Genomic DNA, 17096 nt, shown 5'->3' on the forward strand with positions numbered 1-17096 from the left:
AGAGATGAGGCCAAGCAAACTAGAAAGGCTAGGAGGCGGGGCTATGTCTGGGGCAATGATCACTGTCGGGGGGGCCTGCCGCCTATTGCTGAGGCAGGAGAGAAGCCTGCCACCAACCAGCCACTGTACTAAGCCCTACAGTCAGAACCTTCTGTGATGCCTACAACAATCCTCTGACTCATGAGGAACATGAGGCCACAGGGTTAACCAGCTTGTCGGGGGTCACATATCCTTGAGAGCAGAGCTGGCGTCAAGCTGCTCTCTGCAAATTCCATCATGTCCCCCTCACCACCACCCTACATGAGCACTGCTGGAGCTTGAGTGTGCTCCAGCAGGGCACTTGGGCTCTGCTCCCAGCTCTGCCCCTAATCAACCGGGACACAGTCTTCTAACCACACTGAGCCACCTGGGTGAGATAATAATGGAACAGACTGGCCTCCGGATCATGAAAAGATGGAGGGGGCTGCAGCCCCTCAACTACCTGAGACCAGAAGCAGGCTTTCACCTCACACGCCCCACACACCCAAAGCCCTCCTGAGCCAGGTTACCTGCTGGGCGTCTCCCTCGGTGAACGGCAGCTTTGTGGAGACGTGAAACATGATCTCCCTGTCCCGGAATACCGTGTACACGGATTCCACCCCCGTCTGTCCGTGGGTCACGTCCAGGCCTCCTCGGAAACTGTCAGTAAAACAGGGCAAGAGCAGGAGGGAGAGACTGTGAGGAGAAATGGGCTACGTGGCGCAACCTTCCAAGGATACAAGGGCAGGAGAAGGAATGAGAAGACACGGAAGAGCCAGACACAGAGAATAATGATGTATGTGATGCAGGCAGGTCTGTGCTTCAGCACACACAAGCTCCAGAGTCCTGCCCATTAGTCTATTATTTAAGAGACAGAGGCAGGACATCCACAGGGTCAGTGGGAAGGGAAGTCACCCACCTACAATCCCAGACAAATGCTGTCCCAGGTGCCCGTGGTCTCCATGGCTGGGCATAAGCCTTTTCTCCCTGCAAGGCCATGTCTAAGTCCTCAGCCCAGAACCAGGGCAACCAGCCATCCTGTCGGGAGCATCCAGAGTCAGCCTGAACAGGTGACAAATGCTGGATTTCCACCCAGCCAGTCCCGGAAATGGAGACCCCACCAGAGCAGCACCCAACCTAGTGGTATCCAAGGAGCCCCTCTCCAGTTATATCCTCAAAGGCAGGAAAGAAAAGTACTAAGAAACTGGGTGGGCTTCCAGGAGCCACCCCTTCTTCCTTAATAGACATGTGGCTCCTGGCCATAGATCACATTCTTCAGCAGGGGGAGGAGGTTGCAGGTTCCTTTAAGAAAATGAAATAAAGCAGACCATGGATGTCAGTCCCCACATATGCTGTAATACAAACCAGAAAATGTGCTCAGGCGGGCATGGCGGGAAGTTCACTGGGCCAGGGGTCAGGCAATCCAGGAGACCTTGGGCACGTGACTTAATCTGCCTAGGCCCCAGTATCCCTTCAATAAAGGGCTAGAAGCCCATGATCTCTGGGGTCTTCCTGGTTTGAAGAGGCTTTATTTCATCTATTCTAAGGCACACCTTTTCTCACATCTTAACATCTCTGAAATCAGGATGCACCTCAGAGTCGATGGAAGGTGGCATAGGAAAAACAGTAATGCAAGGATCGCTGTGCTCACTCCGCATGGGGCACCAGCACGGCTGCTTTGCATGTGTGATCTACATTATTCTCTTAACAACTTGGCAGCATCAGAAGTATTTCTCCCTCCCTTTTACAGCTGAGGAAACTGGGGCTTTCAGAGGTGAAGTCACCGTTCAAAATCATGGAGCCAGTAAGTGGTGGAGGTGGGATTTGTAGCCATGTGTGATTGACTCCAGATGGCAGTGGTGACCTTGTTGGGGGAGGAAGACAGAGGAAGAGGTGGGTAAAGAAGAGAAATAGAAGGGAAGAGAGTGGAGGAAGAAAGTAATCACTGAGCACCTACTATCCCCCCAGGCCCAGAGCTGGGTGCTTTCGCACGTGATAGGAGATCCTGCTAATCTGGATGCTGTAGAGGGGGATTCTCGGAGCTCAGCTGTGAGCCAGCCATGAAGACCAGAGCAGGCTGGCCAGGTCTGAAGGCCCTGCTCAAATGCTATCTTTGTCAAGGAAAAGCACAGGCCATAGTTTTCCAAGCTATAGCCCCAATATTCTTTCTTTCCACTTAGAGAACCAGAGACTACTACATAGATTCCTGCCAGAAGGGGGGAAAAAAGATTCCTGCCAGGGAGATTACTATATTTCCGTCAACTCTTAATTACCCATTCTTTTTGGGTATTACCCAAAATGGGCCACTTCCCCCCAAACTGCACAGGGTCCTCCTTCCTGAAGGCCTGGCAGGTGAGTGACAGAGGAAGGAGGATTCATTTCACTCTTGGTCTGAGTCAAACCTGGGATGGAGCAGTTTCATCATGCATCAGATGGCCAAATCAGTGCTGTTCGCATAACCTGCCATTCTGGATCATCCCCCATCTCACCTGCTTCCTTAAGAATGCATTTAGATGTGGATCCCTTGCTGAAAAATCCCATGTGTCTTGTGTGTTTTTTTTACCTCTCACATATGCCTGACACTCAGCTGCTCCCCAGATCCCTTACTCCGGGCTTTCATCAATGAGGCTGGAGTCATCTCTCTTTGTTGATACCCACCCTTTGAAGTCCTGCAGTGTGATCGTGTCTCCCAACAGGTCTAAGAACTCCTTGAAAGCTGGGCTCTCCTCATTGTTCCCAAACAGCTCTTCCTCCAGGGTCTGAAAGAGAAACAGAACCAGGGGTAAGAATTAGAAAAGCCTTCTTGATGCCAATGGAAGGAATATGGTTGACCAGCTACCTGATCATTTCCTTCCTTTTTCCCCACCCCTCAGCACATTTGTGAGCCAGTGTCTCTGGTTGACTGAAGAAGAACAAAAAGAAGCTCACTCAGCAGAGCTGGAATTTCAGGGCTAGTTAATGAGGACTTTCTATCTCAACAAAGCCTGCTGGTCAGTACAAAAGACAAAGCTGAAGCAAGAGTTCTTAGACTTGATACCAAAAACCAATCCATAAGTGAAAAATTAGTTGGACTTCTGACAAAGGACTAGTATCTAGAATATATAAAGAACTCCCAAACTCAGTAGTAATCAAAATTATAATGAGATACCACTTCACACCCCTGGGGCGGCTATAATCAAAAAGAAAGACAAGAACTGATAGTAAGGAGCACGTGGGTGGCTCAGTCGGTTGAGCATGTGACTCTTCATTTCAGCTCAGGTCATGATCTCAGGGTCCTGGGATAGAACACCGCTCAGTGGAGAGTCTACTTAAGGATTTCTCTCCCTCTGCCCCTCCCCCCACTTGCTCACGCTCTCTCTCACTCTCTTAAAAAAAAATACATCTTTAAAAAAAAAGAACTGATGGTGAGGATACAGAAAAGTCAGAAGCCTCATACACTGCTGGTGAGAATGTAAAATGGTGCTGTCTCTTTGGAAAACAGTCTGGCAGTTCTTCAAAAGGCTAAGCATAGAGTTACCATATGGCCCAGCAATTCCACTCCTAAGAATATATCCAAGAAAAATGAAAACATAAGTCCACAAAAAAACTTGCACATGAATGTTAATAGCAGCATTATTCATAACAGCCCAAAAGTGGAAACACCAGAATGTCCATCAACTGAAAAGTGGATAAACGAGATGTGGTATGTCCATACAATATATAATTCTGCCATCAGAAGAATGTAGGCCTGACTCATGCTACAACATGGATGAACCTTGAAAACATGCTAAGCAAAAGAAACTACACATAGAAGACCACATATTATGATTGCATTTATATGAAGTATCCAGAACAGCCAAATCTGTACAGACAGAAAGTAGATTTGTGATGACAGGAGCTGGAGATAATGGTGACAGAGTGACTGCTAATGGGTATGGAGTTTCTTTTGAGATTGATGAAAATTTTCTGGAGTTAAGATCGTGGTGATGGTTTCATAGCTCTGTGAATATACTTCAAACCACTGAACTGCACACTTTATTGAGATATAATTCTCAAACTGTTATGAGTAGTATTATATGTGAGTTACACCTCAATAAAGCTGTTATAAAAAGTTTTTGAACAATTTAAAAAAACAATTAGAAAATTGTCAAGAGAGTCAGTGGAACATGTGACTCTTGATCTCAGGGTTGTAAGTTTGAGTCCTATATTGGGTATAGAAATTACTTAAAAAATAAAATCTTAAAAAGAAGAAAGAGAAAATGGTTAAAGGCTATAAGCAGTCATTCCACCCAAAGAGATATATACAGATGGCAAATAAGCACGTGAAAAGATGTTCAACATCATGAGCCACCATTAGAAAAATGCAAATTAAAACCATACTGCAAAAAATTAAAATTAAAAATAAAACCATACTGAGACATTACCACACATCTATCACAATGGTTAAAATTAAAAAATAGTAACAACACCAAATGCTGGTAAGGATGTAGAAGAAATGGATTACATATACATTGTTGGTAGGAATGCAAAATGGAACAACCACTCTAAAAAACAGTTCAGCAGCTTTTTACAAAACTGAACATGTAATCACCATATAACCCAGCATATGCTCCTCGGCATTTACCCCAGAGAAATGAAAACTTATGTTCACACAAAAACCTATATACAAATGTTCATAACAGCTTTATTCATAATAGCCCCAAACTAGAAACCATCCAGATATCCCTCAAAGGGTAACTACTAAAACAGATATTTATACCATGGAATACTACACAGCCATGAAAATAAATGAATCCTACTGATATACTTAAGAAGTTGGTTGAACCTCCCTGAATGGGGAAAAGAGCCAATACCCAAAGGTTATAAAGTATATGATTCCATTTATTAAATGACAGAATTTTAAAAAGTGGAGACTACATTAGTGATTGCCAGGACTCAGGGACTGGAGGTAGAAGGGATGATAGAGGCAAGAGGAAAGGCTGGCACAGTTATGGAAGGGCCACACAAGGGATTCTTGTCTTGGTGGACATCTTCTGTATTTTGACTATGAAGTTTACACATGTAATAAAATTATATACAATAACACACACACACACACACACACACACACACACAGTCACATGTGAAACTGGGAAAGTCTGAATAAGATCTGAGGACTGTATCAGTGTCAATCAATATCCTGGCTGTAATACTGCACTATAGTTTTATAAGACATTACCTTTGAGGAAAATTGGGTAAAGAGTACACAAGACCTCTCTGTATTACTTCTTATAACTGCATGCCAATCTACAAATACCTAGAAATTAAAAGTCTAATAATTAAAAAAAAAGTAGAAAGCAAAGCTGGAAACAGTAGTAAACTCTACACTTATGACAAGCTTGAAACACTGTGGGGCCTTGTCCAATCTGCAGGCTCTGCCCACTGTGGCAGGACCAGCAAACAGTGATGACTACAGACATCCACAGATGGCACTCAGCAGCTGCATATGACACAGGACATACCCCAGTATACACAATCACTTCAAGGAGAAAGTCTTTAATAGGTGACTCTCTAGTATCTTCCCAATACCTGCCTTATAACAAAAAGAGCAGATCCCAGGTTCTATGCCTTCAACAGGGAACAGAATCTAGCTAGACTTCAACAACTTTACCCTTTTTTATAGTATTACTGTTTAGAATTACCTGCATTTCATGTAAGGGATACTAATTATCTAATTAGAGTAGTGATACAAAATTTCCTTTAAACAATGAAAACTTTTTAAAGAAAATGTTAGGTGGTTAATAATAGTATAGATGTGATAAAAAGTAACAGAGGCATATGGTAGAAAATACGATCTTGGATGTCATTTGTGACTGACTGAAGTTTAGGAGACACAGCTCCCTAGCAGGGGTCAGCAAATTATGGCCCATGGGCCACATCCAGCCTGCTGCTTTATAAATAAAGTTTTACTGGAACACAGCCAAGACAATTCATTTAGTTTTGTCTTTGGCTGCTTTTGCACTCCAAAGACAGGCTTGGGTAGTTACAACAGAGACAGTATGGCTCATGACATCTAAAATATTAACTATCCAGCCCTTTACAGAAAGTGTGCTGATTCCTAATGTATAGCGTGCCACAAAGGCATGACAACTCTGGCCCACCAGGCTGTTTACCCCAGGTCATGAGGCTAGAGTGTGGGAGAACAGCTGCTTCTGGGTAATGTGCATCTTCCATTGGGAAACAAATTCAGCTTACTCACTGGGGTGTGCCTCTCTCTAGGATTTACACCCAGCCAGGTATTAGCCTGGCTTGCCTTTATTTTTACACTGGCCACGAGTTTGACCACACACTCAGGAAGGGAGTCTTAATCATCACTGTAACCCCTGCAGTGTTTAGCACAGTGCCTGAGAAACAGGAGAATTAGATGGGACTTACTTATATCCTAAGAACAGCACAGAGCTTTCATGTAACAAATGTTCATATTAATTGCCCCATGGCTGAGTGAAGTAAGTCAATCAGAGAAGGACAAACAGTGTATGTTCTCATTCATTTGGGGAATATAAATAATGGTAAAAGGGAATATAAGGGAAGGGAGAAGAAATGTGTGGGAAATATCAGAAAGGGAGACAGAACATAAAGACTCCTAACTCTAGGAAACGAACTAGGGGTGGTGGAAGGGGAGGAGGGCAGGGGGTGGGGGTGAGTGGGTGACGGGCACTGAGGGGGACACTTGACGGGATGAGCACTGGGTGTTATTCTGTATGTTGGTAAATTGAACACCAATAAAAAATTAATTTATTAAAAAAAATTGCCCCATGGATATAAGTTTGCAAAACAACAACTTTTTAAGAAGTTTAAAAAAAAAAATACTTATCTCCCTGTGTACCTCCACCCTGGCTCAGTAGCATTAGGTAAATAAACAATACATAGACCTCTTCTCAGAGATGGATGGTTAACGTTCAGTAATTATAATTTTGCTGGAACACTGGATTGTAATCACCTTATGAGATCTGCTATGGTAAATTTCACAAGCAAAAACTTTAATTAGGAGGGTTATATTAGCAGAGCTGTACAAAATAAATATGCAATATATAAAAATAATTAGAGCAGCTACCTGAATAATCTCCCTTCAATTACAAGATTCATCTGTGTTAGCCTCTCAGCTCCTAAACTCTTCACTTAATTAGAATGTTTTTAAGCAAACACATGTCTCCTGTGGTCTAATAATTTCAGACAAGGAAGTCAGCTATCATCTAGCCAAGAAACACACCATCATGCAAAAAAAAAAAAAAAACCCACAGATAATATTGAAAGATATTATCAATCTACCATAAAAGCATCAAACTTTATCCATTAATTCACACAGCAAAAAGTTATGAGTATATTTCTATAAAACCACCATGCTAGGCTCTTGGTTGATACCAAGATGAAATTGGTGTGAACCATTCTACTTGAAGAAACATGGGTGTGTTTAGCAAACCACTTTTCAGGATGTTAATAAATGTCCATAGTAGGCAAGATAGGAAGTTTGTGGTCAAATAAGTAGGGGAAACATTGAGTTCAACATAATTATATGAGCTCTTTACCTTAGGTTCTCAGAGCTTTTAAAATGTTCTCACACAACCGCCCCCACCCAGAGTCATTTGTTCACAGAGTACCTACTAGACTAGTGTCTCATGGAACACACTTTGAGAAACATTATTCTGACCAACTAACCCCAAAGCAGCGTATAAGTGCTACAAGAGACAGGAGAGTGAGCAGTAGCATACTGATAAATTTTTTAACAGCCAGCTTTCCAAAGAGGAAAAACAGAAGCCCTGGGTTGCAAATTTCCATGGTGTAAATACTTCCACCATGGCTGATTTCAAGCAACCAGCATGACACTGCTGAACTCAGAGCTGGGAAGAGATGCATGCAATGCTCCAGCAATCTAAGGAAGTTCTGGGAGAAAAAGCTAATTCCCAGCTGGGAGGAGGGCAGGCTAGGAGAAAGCAGTTTGTGCTAACCCATTCCCTCTACTCAGTCTGATTTTTCTTGCAACAACAGCCCATAGTTAAATATAAGCTGAGGTGGCCAGGAAGAATTAGAATTAACTCTATGAAAAACTACATTGCTGTTTAAAGGATCTGCAGGCCGTCTTGTGAGGAGTAGTCCACTTTGAAGACTGTCACCTCCAGCCTAATTCATGTGTGAAATGTGATGGTTGTGTTCACATATTGAGGGAGGCGAAGAGGGAGTCCCCAGTGAGAGACCACAGGGCTCGGTGACCAGTATGGATTCGTGGCACTTACCTGCCTTGCTTTTTGATAAATAACCCCAAATTTGAATGTGTTGTTGACATCGTGCTCATCATAGGACACAATCATTTGTGAGGCCTGGAAAAATGTGGAGAGAAAAAAAAATCAGATTATTAACTTCAGAGACAAATGAGGAAGGAAATGGAAGGGAAAACAGCCACTCTGGTGGAGAATATGTCCCCCCGGTGTAAGACCTCCACACATGTGCAGGGAGGCAAAGAGTGAAGCCAGAGATCTCAGCTAGTTCCCGACCTGGGCTCCCCCATGGTGGCTACATCTCTGGATCACCATTCCATTCCCATCCAGATATGCCAGCCATGGCCTGGGCACACAGGGAGTCCAGCAGGACTAAAGGAATGGACTTATCCCAGTGCTTTATCTGTGATGTAAAAAGTGAAGGACTGGGGCACCTGGGTGGCTCAGTGGTTGAGCATCTGCCTTTGGCTCAGGTTGTGATTTGGGGTCCAGGGATCGAGTCCTGCATCAGGCTCCTTGATGGGGGCCTGCTTCTCCCTCTGCCTATGTCTCTGCCTCTCTTTGTGTCTCTTGTGAATAAATAAAATATTTTTCAAAATAAATAAATTAAAACAAAATAAAAAGTGAAGGACCCCAAAACTGGGCAGGGAGGATGACATTGGCTCTAATTACACCTCTGATCAGCTGTATGATTTTGAGCAAGGCACTGCTCATACCGACTTCAATCCCCCTTTATCCGCAAAGTAAGACGTCTCTAAGGAGGAACATACTGCCCTAAAACAATATATAAGGAGGGGGGGGAAAGAAGAATCCTGACCATTGATTCTGTTTAGTTTTCTATTGTGCCTCAGTGTTGGTGTCCAGTGCTCAGAAACACTAGACTCTGTATCTTGAACCTGTTGCTTTTACCTAGATAGCTTTGAGTGTACCACTTTACTTCTCTGGGCCTCAGTTTTTCTCATCCATTAAATGGAAATGTGTGGGTGTGAAGATTCAGTAAGACCAGGCACATAAAGTGCTGAACACAGAGCAGCTACTGCCATCATCATCACCATCTATATAACTCTCCAAAAATATCAGAGCCAAGCCAGCTTGTTAGGAAAGAGGAGACTTGGTTGTTATTGGGATAGTCTCTGCAGTAAAAAGGAGGGATCTGACCATGTGTTACACAATAGGAAGAACAAACAAGGCATGACTGATTGGTCAGAATATGTGACCCAGGAGAGGCTCTCAGCTGCCCAAGGAAATGGACGCTTCTCAGCTCCCCGCCCCCCAATGAATAGCACTGCTGCCCAGCCCCAAAGGGAGACCCCACACCCACATGGAACGGTGAGAGGTGCAGAGCAGCTGCTATGCCAGCAAAGAGGCATCCAGCCATGGAGACCTTCCAAAGAACATTCCAAACTCTGTGAATTTTAAAAACACAAACACACATACACACACACACACGCACACCTCAGCCAGATTAACACCCCAGCCGGACTAAGCAGTCCTCCAAATATAGAAAACATGAAAATACAGCTGCTCTTCCACTATTACCAGAGCCGGAGTCTTTCCAAGTTACACAGAGAACTGTGCAAATGAGCGTCACTGGGTTCTCTCAGTGCATAGGATCTGATGACAAAAACTGCCAAATTTGTAGTCAAGTTAGGCCTTTATGATGGGGTTTTCATGTTTGGTTAAACCTCACTAATTCAGCTTTAATTACAAAGGGAAGGGCAGCCTTCCTGAATGAAAGCCTATTACTGGTGAGTGCCTACAGATGCTCAGAGGGCGTCTCAGAGAAGGGCTCTGGCACATTCTCTGTACAGGAGAGGACCCTGCCATCAGCTTAGCCACCGCACATGAATAAACAGTGTCAAGCACAATCATCAACATCCAAGGCATTTGTTCCAGGGGCTTCTGGATGTCTCAGCCAGGGCAGGGCTCCCTTCTCCACCAACCATTTCACCTCACTGTCCCTAAGCTGCCAGAAGTAGGATGCAGGGAACAGACTGAACCAGCCCCAGCAGGCCTCCGCTGCCACAGTGCTGGAACTCAGTGCAAGCTCAGAAGCGCAGCTCTGCTTCCACTCTGGTCTCTCTAGGCCCTGCAGGCTCATGAAGAGACAGTCTGTGTGCACTGGCTCTCTTCCTGTGGCAAATTTAAAGCAATTCACTGTGCGTGAGTGATTTAAGTCCTGTCACACCATAATTGTTCTTGAGTGGGTTTGTTGGTTTGTTTTGTTATTATTGCTCCTCTGCCCACCCACACTCCCACACCATGACTGGGGTCAGGTTCAGGCCAATCCTAAGGAAACCAGTAACAGAGAACCAATCCGTTTATTAACTAGGCCTGTGCAGGGGCTCGTCAGACCTCAGAGCTGCAGTAACCCTGGCCATGGGGAGCCATGATCTGGCCTTTTATTTCTCAGTGGGGTTCCGCCATCTGCCCCCCTTGCACCTCCACGATGACAGACCAGATCTGCACTAACTCCCCAGCTACCGGTAGAATAACTCTCCACCCCAGGCTGACATACTCAGGGAAGTATGACCAGAGCAAAGGGGAGAAGGCACAACACTGCAACCCTGTTACCCCCACAACAGATGGGAACCAGTTCAGGTGGGCCTCTACCCAGGCATGGCCAAGGATAGGCTCCCAGTGGACCAATCTGCAAAGGGAGGGTGGGAGACACAGAGGTTTATTGGGGGCCCCACAAAACCCCACCAAGATGCAGAGAACATCACACAGAGCCCCCAAGTATACAAATCCATGCCAAGCTAGAGAGCCCTGGGTAAGGGGACGAGGTGAAGGTCCTCACCTTGGGATACAGAACAGGGTTGAATTTCAGCCCCACAGCATCATCACAGAAAGCCTAAGCAGGAAGAGAGAGACAAATAGTTCAGGGGCTATTTCCACTGGAAACATCGGGCTCCCCTGCCCACCAGAAGAAAGAGCCCAAGAGGGCAGGACTTGTAGGGTCAGAGGCCTAGGGCTGAATCATGGCTTTGCTGCTCACTAACAAGTGACCAGGAAAGTTAACTAATCTTCCTAGGGCTTACTGATAAAATGAGGCCACAGAAGGCATTAGGCACAATTCTGCTTGGCATTCCCACTCCCAACATGTGGGGCCAACCCAACCAACCATCCTTCTCCCCCACAACTTGGCTAACTCAGGTCTCAAGTTCCCAGTGCCCCAGAGCAGTGACACGGGCTGATGGACACCAGCTGATGGACAGTTCCTCATTCAAGGGGGGGGTCCTCTGTCTGGGCCAACAGCCTGGCCATCCTCCAGCCCATGTCTCCTCTGCTGTGCAGGCTCCCTAGCCACCCCACCTCTGCCTCCTCTCAAGTCCTATAGCACTCTCCATAGCCAGCCCTGTCTTTCCATTTCTCTGGTCCCCTGAACCAGCTGTGAACTTGAGGGTAGAGACCACGAGCGGCCTCAGCTGTGAGGATGAGATGGGGAGGTCATAGGAAAGACGAGGACATCTTCCAGTAGTCCTCCTCCACCCCATCCACACAGTCAAGGGCCAAAGAGTACAGTGGCCTTCCCCCCTCCAAGGGCAGAGCCCTCTCAGAACAAGCCTGTTACCCCCACCCTAGCCCCAGGCTAAAAAGAGGAAGGCACCTTATCACAGGGGTTGGTTCTTACCTTTGCAATCTGAGGGACGCTGGGCAATTTGCTCAGTCCAGCCAAGGGGATCCGCTCGTGCACTGTCTTCACTTTGGACCTGTGCACATGAATGAGGGTGAGTAAAGGGCATCCACGAGAAAGGGAGTCCATTAGGAAAGGGGCTGAGATCATGCCAGACCACAAGGCACACTCGCTTCGTGTCTTCCGGAGTCAGATCTGCCATCTTTCACCCAACCCGTGAGTTGGGCATGACACTCAAAAGGTGGGAAAGTGGAATCTTGCAATGATCCCGGAGGAGGAAGATAGGTAAGAACCTGCCTGGTAGAGACGTCTGCAACTGAAATGTGGGACAGGCGGAGAGTCACCCTCAAATTCACCATGACTTTCTGGGTTGTTGTGGGGTGGTTTTTGTGTGTTCTCCCAAAGAACTGGGCACAGCTTCTGGAGAGATGTGTATTCTTACATGCAATTATGCCTTTATGAAAAGAAATTCAAATGCTTGAAAATCTGGATTTAGTCACAATATAAATGGGATGAAAGTTGCTTTATAAGAGGATTCACCGTAAGACTCTAAATTTAGCCCCCCCCATTCATTTAGCACATTATGAAAGTGTTGAATTTTACTGAATGCTTTTCTGCATCTGCTGAGATGGTTTTTAATAGTCATATGGTTTTTAATCTGTTAACCTGGTAGATTACATTTCTATTGAGCTATCTTTTCCTTCCAATGGGTGAAATTCACTTGCTTATAATGTATTATTCTTTCATATCCTGCTGATTTTGTAAATATTTTATTGAGAATTTCACATCAATTACAACACTGACTTTTTGCTTTCTCGTTCTGCCCTTGTCAGGTTTTGATATCAAGTCGTTATCCCAGCCTCACAAAATTGCTAAGGAGCTTCTGATCCTCTGAATTAGTTTGTATACACCACAGGGATTTACTGTTCCTTAAAGGTTTGCTAAAACTCATCTGTGAAATCTCTGTTTGCTGGTTTTTTGTTTTTCGTTTTTTGTTTTTTGTTTTTTTGAGGGGGGATATCTTTGGCTACCAATTCAGTTTATTTAATGGTGAATATTTAGGTTTTCTATTCCTTATTGAGTCAATTTTGGTAATTTATGTTTTTCTATATAATTATCCACCAGTGCACTGACATAGAGTGGGTTTTGGTATTCTCTTGGGACTTAATCTGTACTCATATTCCCACCCCTCCCTTCACTGTCGTAACATGATCTGTTGTATGTTTTCTCTGTTTTCCATAATCACTCCTTGATGGAGGTGCACCTACTTTGTTAATCTTTCCAAAGATATAACTTTTGGTTTTGTCATCTCCATTCCTTTTTTTATTGTTGCTTTCTACTTCACTAGCCTTGTTCTTTGTCTTTTTTATTTCCTTCGTATTACTTTTGGGGTTTTTTTCCTACTGTTCTTTTTCTAACTTCCTGACCTGCATGTTTACATAGTTAATCCTTCTTCTTTTTCACAAGTGCATTTAAAACTATACATCTTTCTTTAAGTACCACTTGAATTGCATCCCACATATTGATAGGTAGTATTTTCACTGTCATTCAGTTCAAAATATTTTGTCAGTTCTTTTGTCCTCCTTAGTCCATGAGTTATTTAAAGGGTCGTCTTCTTTTTTTTATCTAAGTCTATGATCTCTTCCTTTAGCAACTGATTTCTTTTTTTTTTTTCTTTTATGATTTTATTTACCTGTTTCAGAAAGAGAGAGAGAATGAGCAGTGGGGAGGGGCAGAGGAGAAAGAGAAAAGCAGACTCCCTGCTGAACAGACACCCTGATGCAGGGCTCGAATCCAGGACCTGGAGATCATGACCTGAGCTGAAGGCAGATGCCTAACCAACTGAGCCACCCAGGTGCCCTAGTAATTGTTGACTTCAAACTTAACTTTCCTATATTCAGAAAACATAATCTGTTATTTTAAATTTGTTAACTTAATGCACAGACTTTTTAATGTTCCATGAGGGCTTTAAAAAATGTATTTTTTTTCTCTTGTTGAGTTCAGGAATGTATATTACAAGATCAGATTTGTTAACTGTATTGTTCATATCTTCTACCTACTTAAAATTGTTGTCTGCTTGGTCCACTAGTGTCAGAAAGATGTTACTAAAATCTCCCGTTATAACGGAGGATTTGTCTATTTCTTATATTCCTATCTGTTTTGGCCTTTCTAAATTCAAGATTATACTATTAAGTATAACTTCATGACTGTTAGGTCTTGTTTATCATCATGGGGACTGAGCCCTCTGTGGGTCCAGTAAAGGGTATTTTTCTCTGCCCAGGTATTGAACAGGTTCAGAAACAAAATTAAGAGTAAGACGGCTGGAATTCAAAGTAAGTCCTTTGTTACTCATAAAAAACCCAGTTTAGTGTAAAGATGAAATAGGTCTTCTAATTCAACCCCAGGATTGTCCAAAGGTGGTGCCGGGCAAGAGGCCAGCCTCCTCTGGAGGAGTCTGCTCAGGTGGGACTTACAATACAGGGGAGCAAATGGCACACCCTGAAGGCAGCCAGCTCCAAGAAGGAAGAAAGAAAGATGAGGGCTTCCCATGTCAAGTTCTTGCTCCCTAACTCATCAGAGTAGGCAGAGAGCCAAAGGGGTTACACAGAAGTGTTCCTTCCATACAGCAGGAAACATCAGGACCCAGGAGACTAATTTCCAAGTTACAAAGGAGTACACTCTCTTTATCCCTACTAATGCTTTTTTTCCTGAAATTCTATTTTGTCTGATATTAATGTTGCTATACCACCTGTTAGCATTGGTTAGTATCTTCCCAGAATACCTTTTTTCAATTTCTTTATTTGAAATCTTTCAACACTGTTTTTCTTTGGGTATGTCTTTAAAAGAAGAATGTCTTTGGGTATGTCTTTTCTTTGGGTATGTCTTTAAAACCAGAATCATTACTGGTGTATTTACCCAAAAAATACAAAAACACTAATTCAAAGGGATGCACCCCTGGGATCCCTGGGTGGCGCAGTGGTTTAGCGCCTGCCTTTGGCCGGGGGCGCGATCCTGGAGACCCAGGATCGAATCCCACGTCGGGCTCCCGATGCATGGAGCCTGCTTCTCCCTCTGCCTGTGTCTCTGCCTCTCTCTCTCTCTCTCTGTGTGTGTGTGACTATCATAAATAAATTTTAAAAAATTTTTTAAAAAAGGGATTCACCCCTATGTGTATTGCAGCATTATTTACAAAAGACAAATTATGGAATCAGCCCAAGTATAAATGAATGGATAAAAAAAATCCGTGCTGTGGTATGTGTATACACACACACACACATACACACACACCAGGATATTATTCAGACATAAAAAAGAATGAAATTTTGTCATTTACAATGACAAGGATGGAGTAAGAGAATATACTGCTAAGTGCAATAAGTCAGAGAAAGACAAATACCATATGATTTCACTCATATGTGGAATTTAAGAACAAAACAAACGAGCAAAGGGAAAAAAAAGAGTGAGATAAACCAAGAAACATACACTCAACTCTAGAGAACAAACTCATGGTGACCACAGAGGAGTTGAGTGGGTGGGTGGGGGGAAACAGGTGATGGGTATTAAGTAGGGCACTTGTCGTAATGAGCACTGAGCAATGTACAGAATTGCTGACTCACTATATTATACACTTGAAACTAACATAACACTGAATGTTAATAATACTGGAATTAAAACAAACTTAATTTTACAAAAGAATGGCAAAGAGGGAAAAAAAAGAATATAGCTATATTTTTAGCCCAATCTGATTGTCTGGTATATTCATATGACAACTTATATTTATATTTATTGTGGTTACTAATGTATTTGAAATTATTTCTATTATTTTGTGTTTTAATATACCCCGTGCTTTCTTTCCTTTTTAAAATTCCTTTCCTATCTTTAACTTAATAAAAATAAAAATTGCAATTCTCTTTATCTCTCTGCTAGTTTGAGCTATAGATTGCAGGTCTAATAACTTCCAATACACATACGTATACATTTTTCCAACAAACTCTAAACTTACTTGCTATGTCTCTGCTGAGGAGGGAAAAGGAAACGGTAACTTAGTAATCTCTTCTGTCCTTTCTACTTCTGTTTAGATCAAGCCTCTTTTTGAACACACAAAAATTATTTCTTTATTCCCCCATCAGTAATTTGTCAAAATAATTTGCCTATTTCTTGCCACTTTATTTATTTATTTTTTTTAAGATTCATTTATTTTGAGAGAAAAAGCACAAGCATGAGCAGGAGGAGCAGAGAGAGAGGGAAAGAGAATTCCCAAACAGATTCTACACTGAGTGCAGAGCCCAACGCAGGACTTGATCCCACAACCCTGACATCATGACCTGAGCCAAAACCAAGAGTTGGAGGCTCAATTGACCGCACCACTCAAGTACCCCTTGCCGCTTTTTAATTGCATCTTTTCTTTTAATTTCTCTTTTCTTCTGGCTGAAGTACATCCTTTAGTAATTCTTTCAGGGAGAGTCTATGAGTAGTACACTCATCATTTTTTTTGTCTGAAAAGAGTTTTATTATTGTCTTTGTAGATAGCTTCTCTGGATATAGAATTTTAGGTTAACGGATTCTTTCCTTCTTTCTTTATTTCCTCCAACATTTTAAAGATACTGTCCTTTTGTCTTGTGGCTAATAAGAAATCTGTTCTCAGCCTGGTTGACATCACTGAATAGATGAGTGACTTTATCCTTAGGCAGCTTTAAAACGCTCTCTTTCTCTTTGGTGTTCTAATGCTTCACTTCAATGTGTCCAGTAGTATTGTTTTGTTTTAAAATCATGCCTTAGCACCACAGTGTGTGCTTTCTTCAGTTCTGAAATATTCTCAGCCATTGTTTCTTTGGCTAGCTCTTCTCCACTGGCCTCTCTCCTCTTTCCTCTAAAACTCTAAGACAAATACTGGGACCTATTAGTCTGTTATCCACACATTTTCCTTTTTTTTCATGTATTTCATCACTACATCTGTGCCATGCTCTGGATGAATTCTTTGAGACTATCTTCTATGCACAGATTCATGCTTTGATTCTGAACAGATTATATTAGACTAGATTTTATCCTGTTGTTGAGGTTTCTTTACTTCCACTGTTTTATTTCCAGTAATTCCAATTTCTTTCATTTTGTACCCATGTATATCCATTCTTGATTCATTTCCATTCATTCACTGTATCATAATTTGTTATCCCTTTTATAGATGATATTCATTCTTTGTCTTCTTCAGA

At 42.9% G+C, this 17096-nt stretch overlaps 1 protein-coding gene across 10 annotated transcripts in view; it reads right to left on the reverse strand.

The window, feature by feature from the left end:
* The window catches only part of RAP1GAP2 (RAP1 GTPase activating protein 2), a 224356-nt gene that overhangs the window by 29530 nt on the left and 177730 nt on the right, over positions 1-17096 (reverse strand). For all 10 annotated transcript variants that reach the window (XR_013354047.1, XM_077851696.1, XM_077851697.1 and 7 more), the window contains 5 exons: positions 11884-11962; positions 11050-11103; positions 8268-8351; positions 2677-2777; positions 549-678 (listed from right to left, as the gene is read on the reverse strand). Coding sequence is in view for 9 of the 10 variants with exons in the window: in XM_077851696.1 (XP_077707822.1) it covers positions 549-678; positions 2677-2777; positions 8268-8351; positions 11050-11103; positions 11884-11962 (448 nt within the window). In the remaining variant the exon portion in view is untranslated. The remainder of the gene's footprint in view (positions 1-548; positions 679-2676; positions 2778-8267; positions 8352-11049; positions 11104-11883; positions 11963-17096) is intronic.

This window comes from Canis aureus, chromosome 16 (genome assembly GCF_053574225.1).
Source record: "Canis aureus isolate CA01 chromosome 16, VMU_Caureus_v.1.0, whole genome shotgun sequence".
Lineage (NCBI taxonomy): Eukaryota > Metazoa > Chordata > Mammalia > Carnivora > Canidae > Canis > Canis aureus.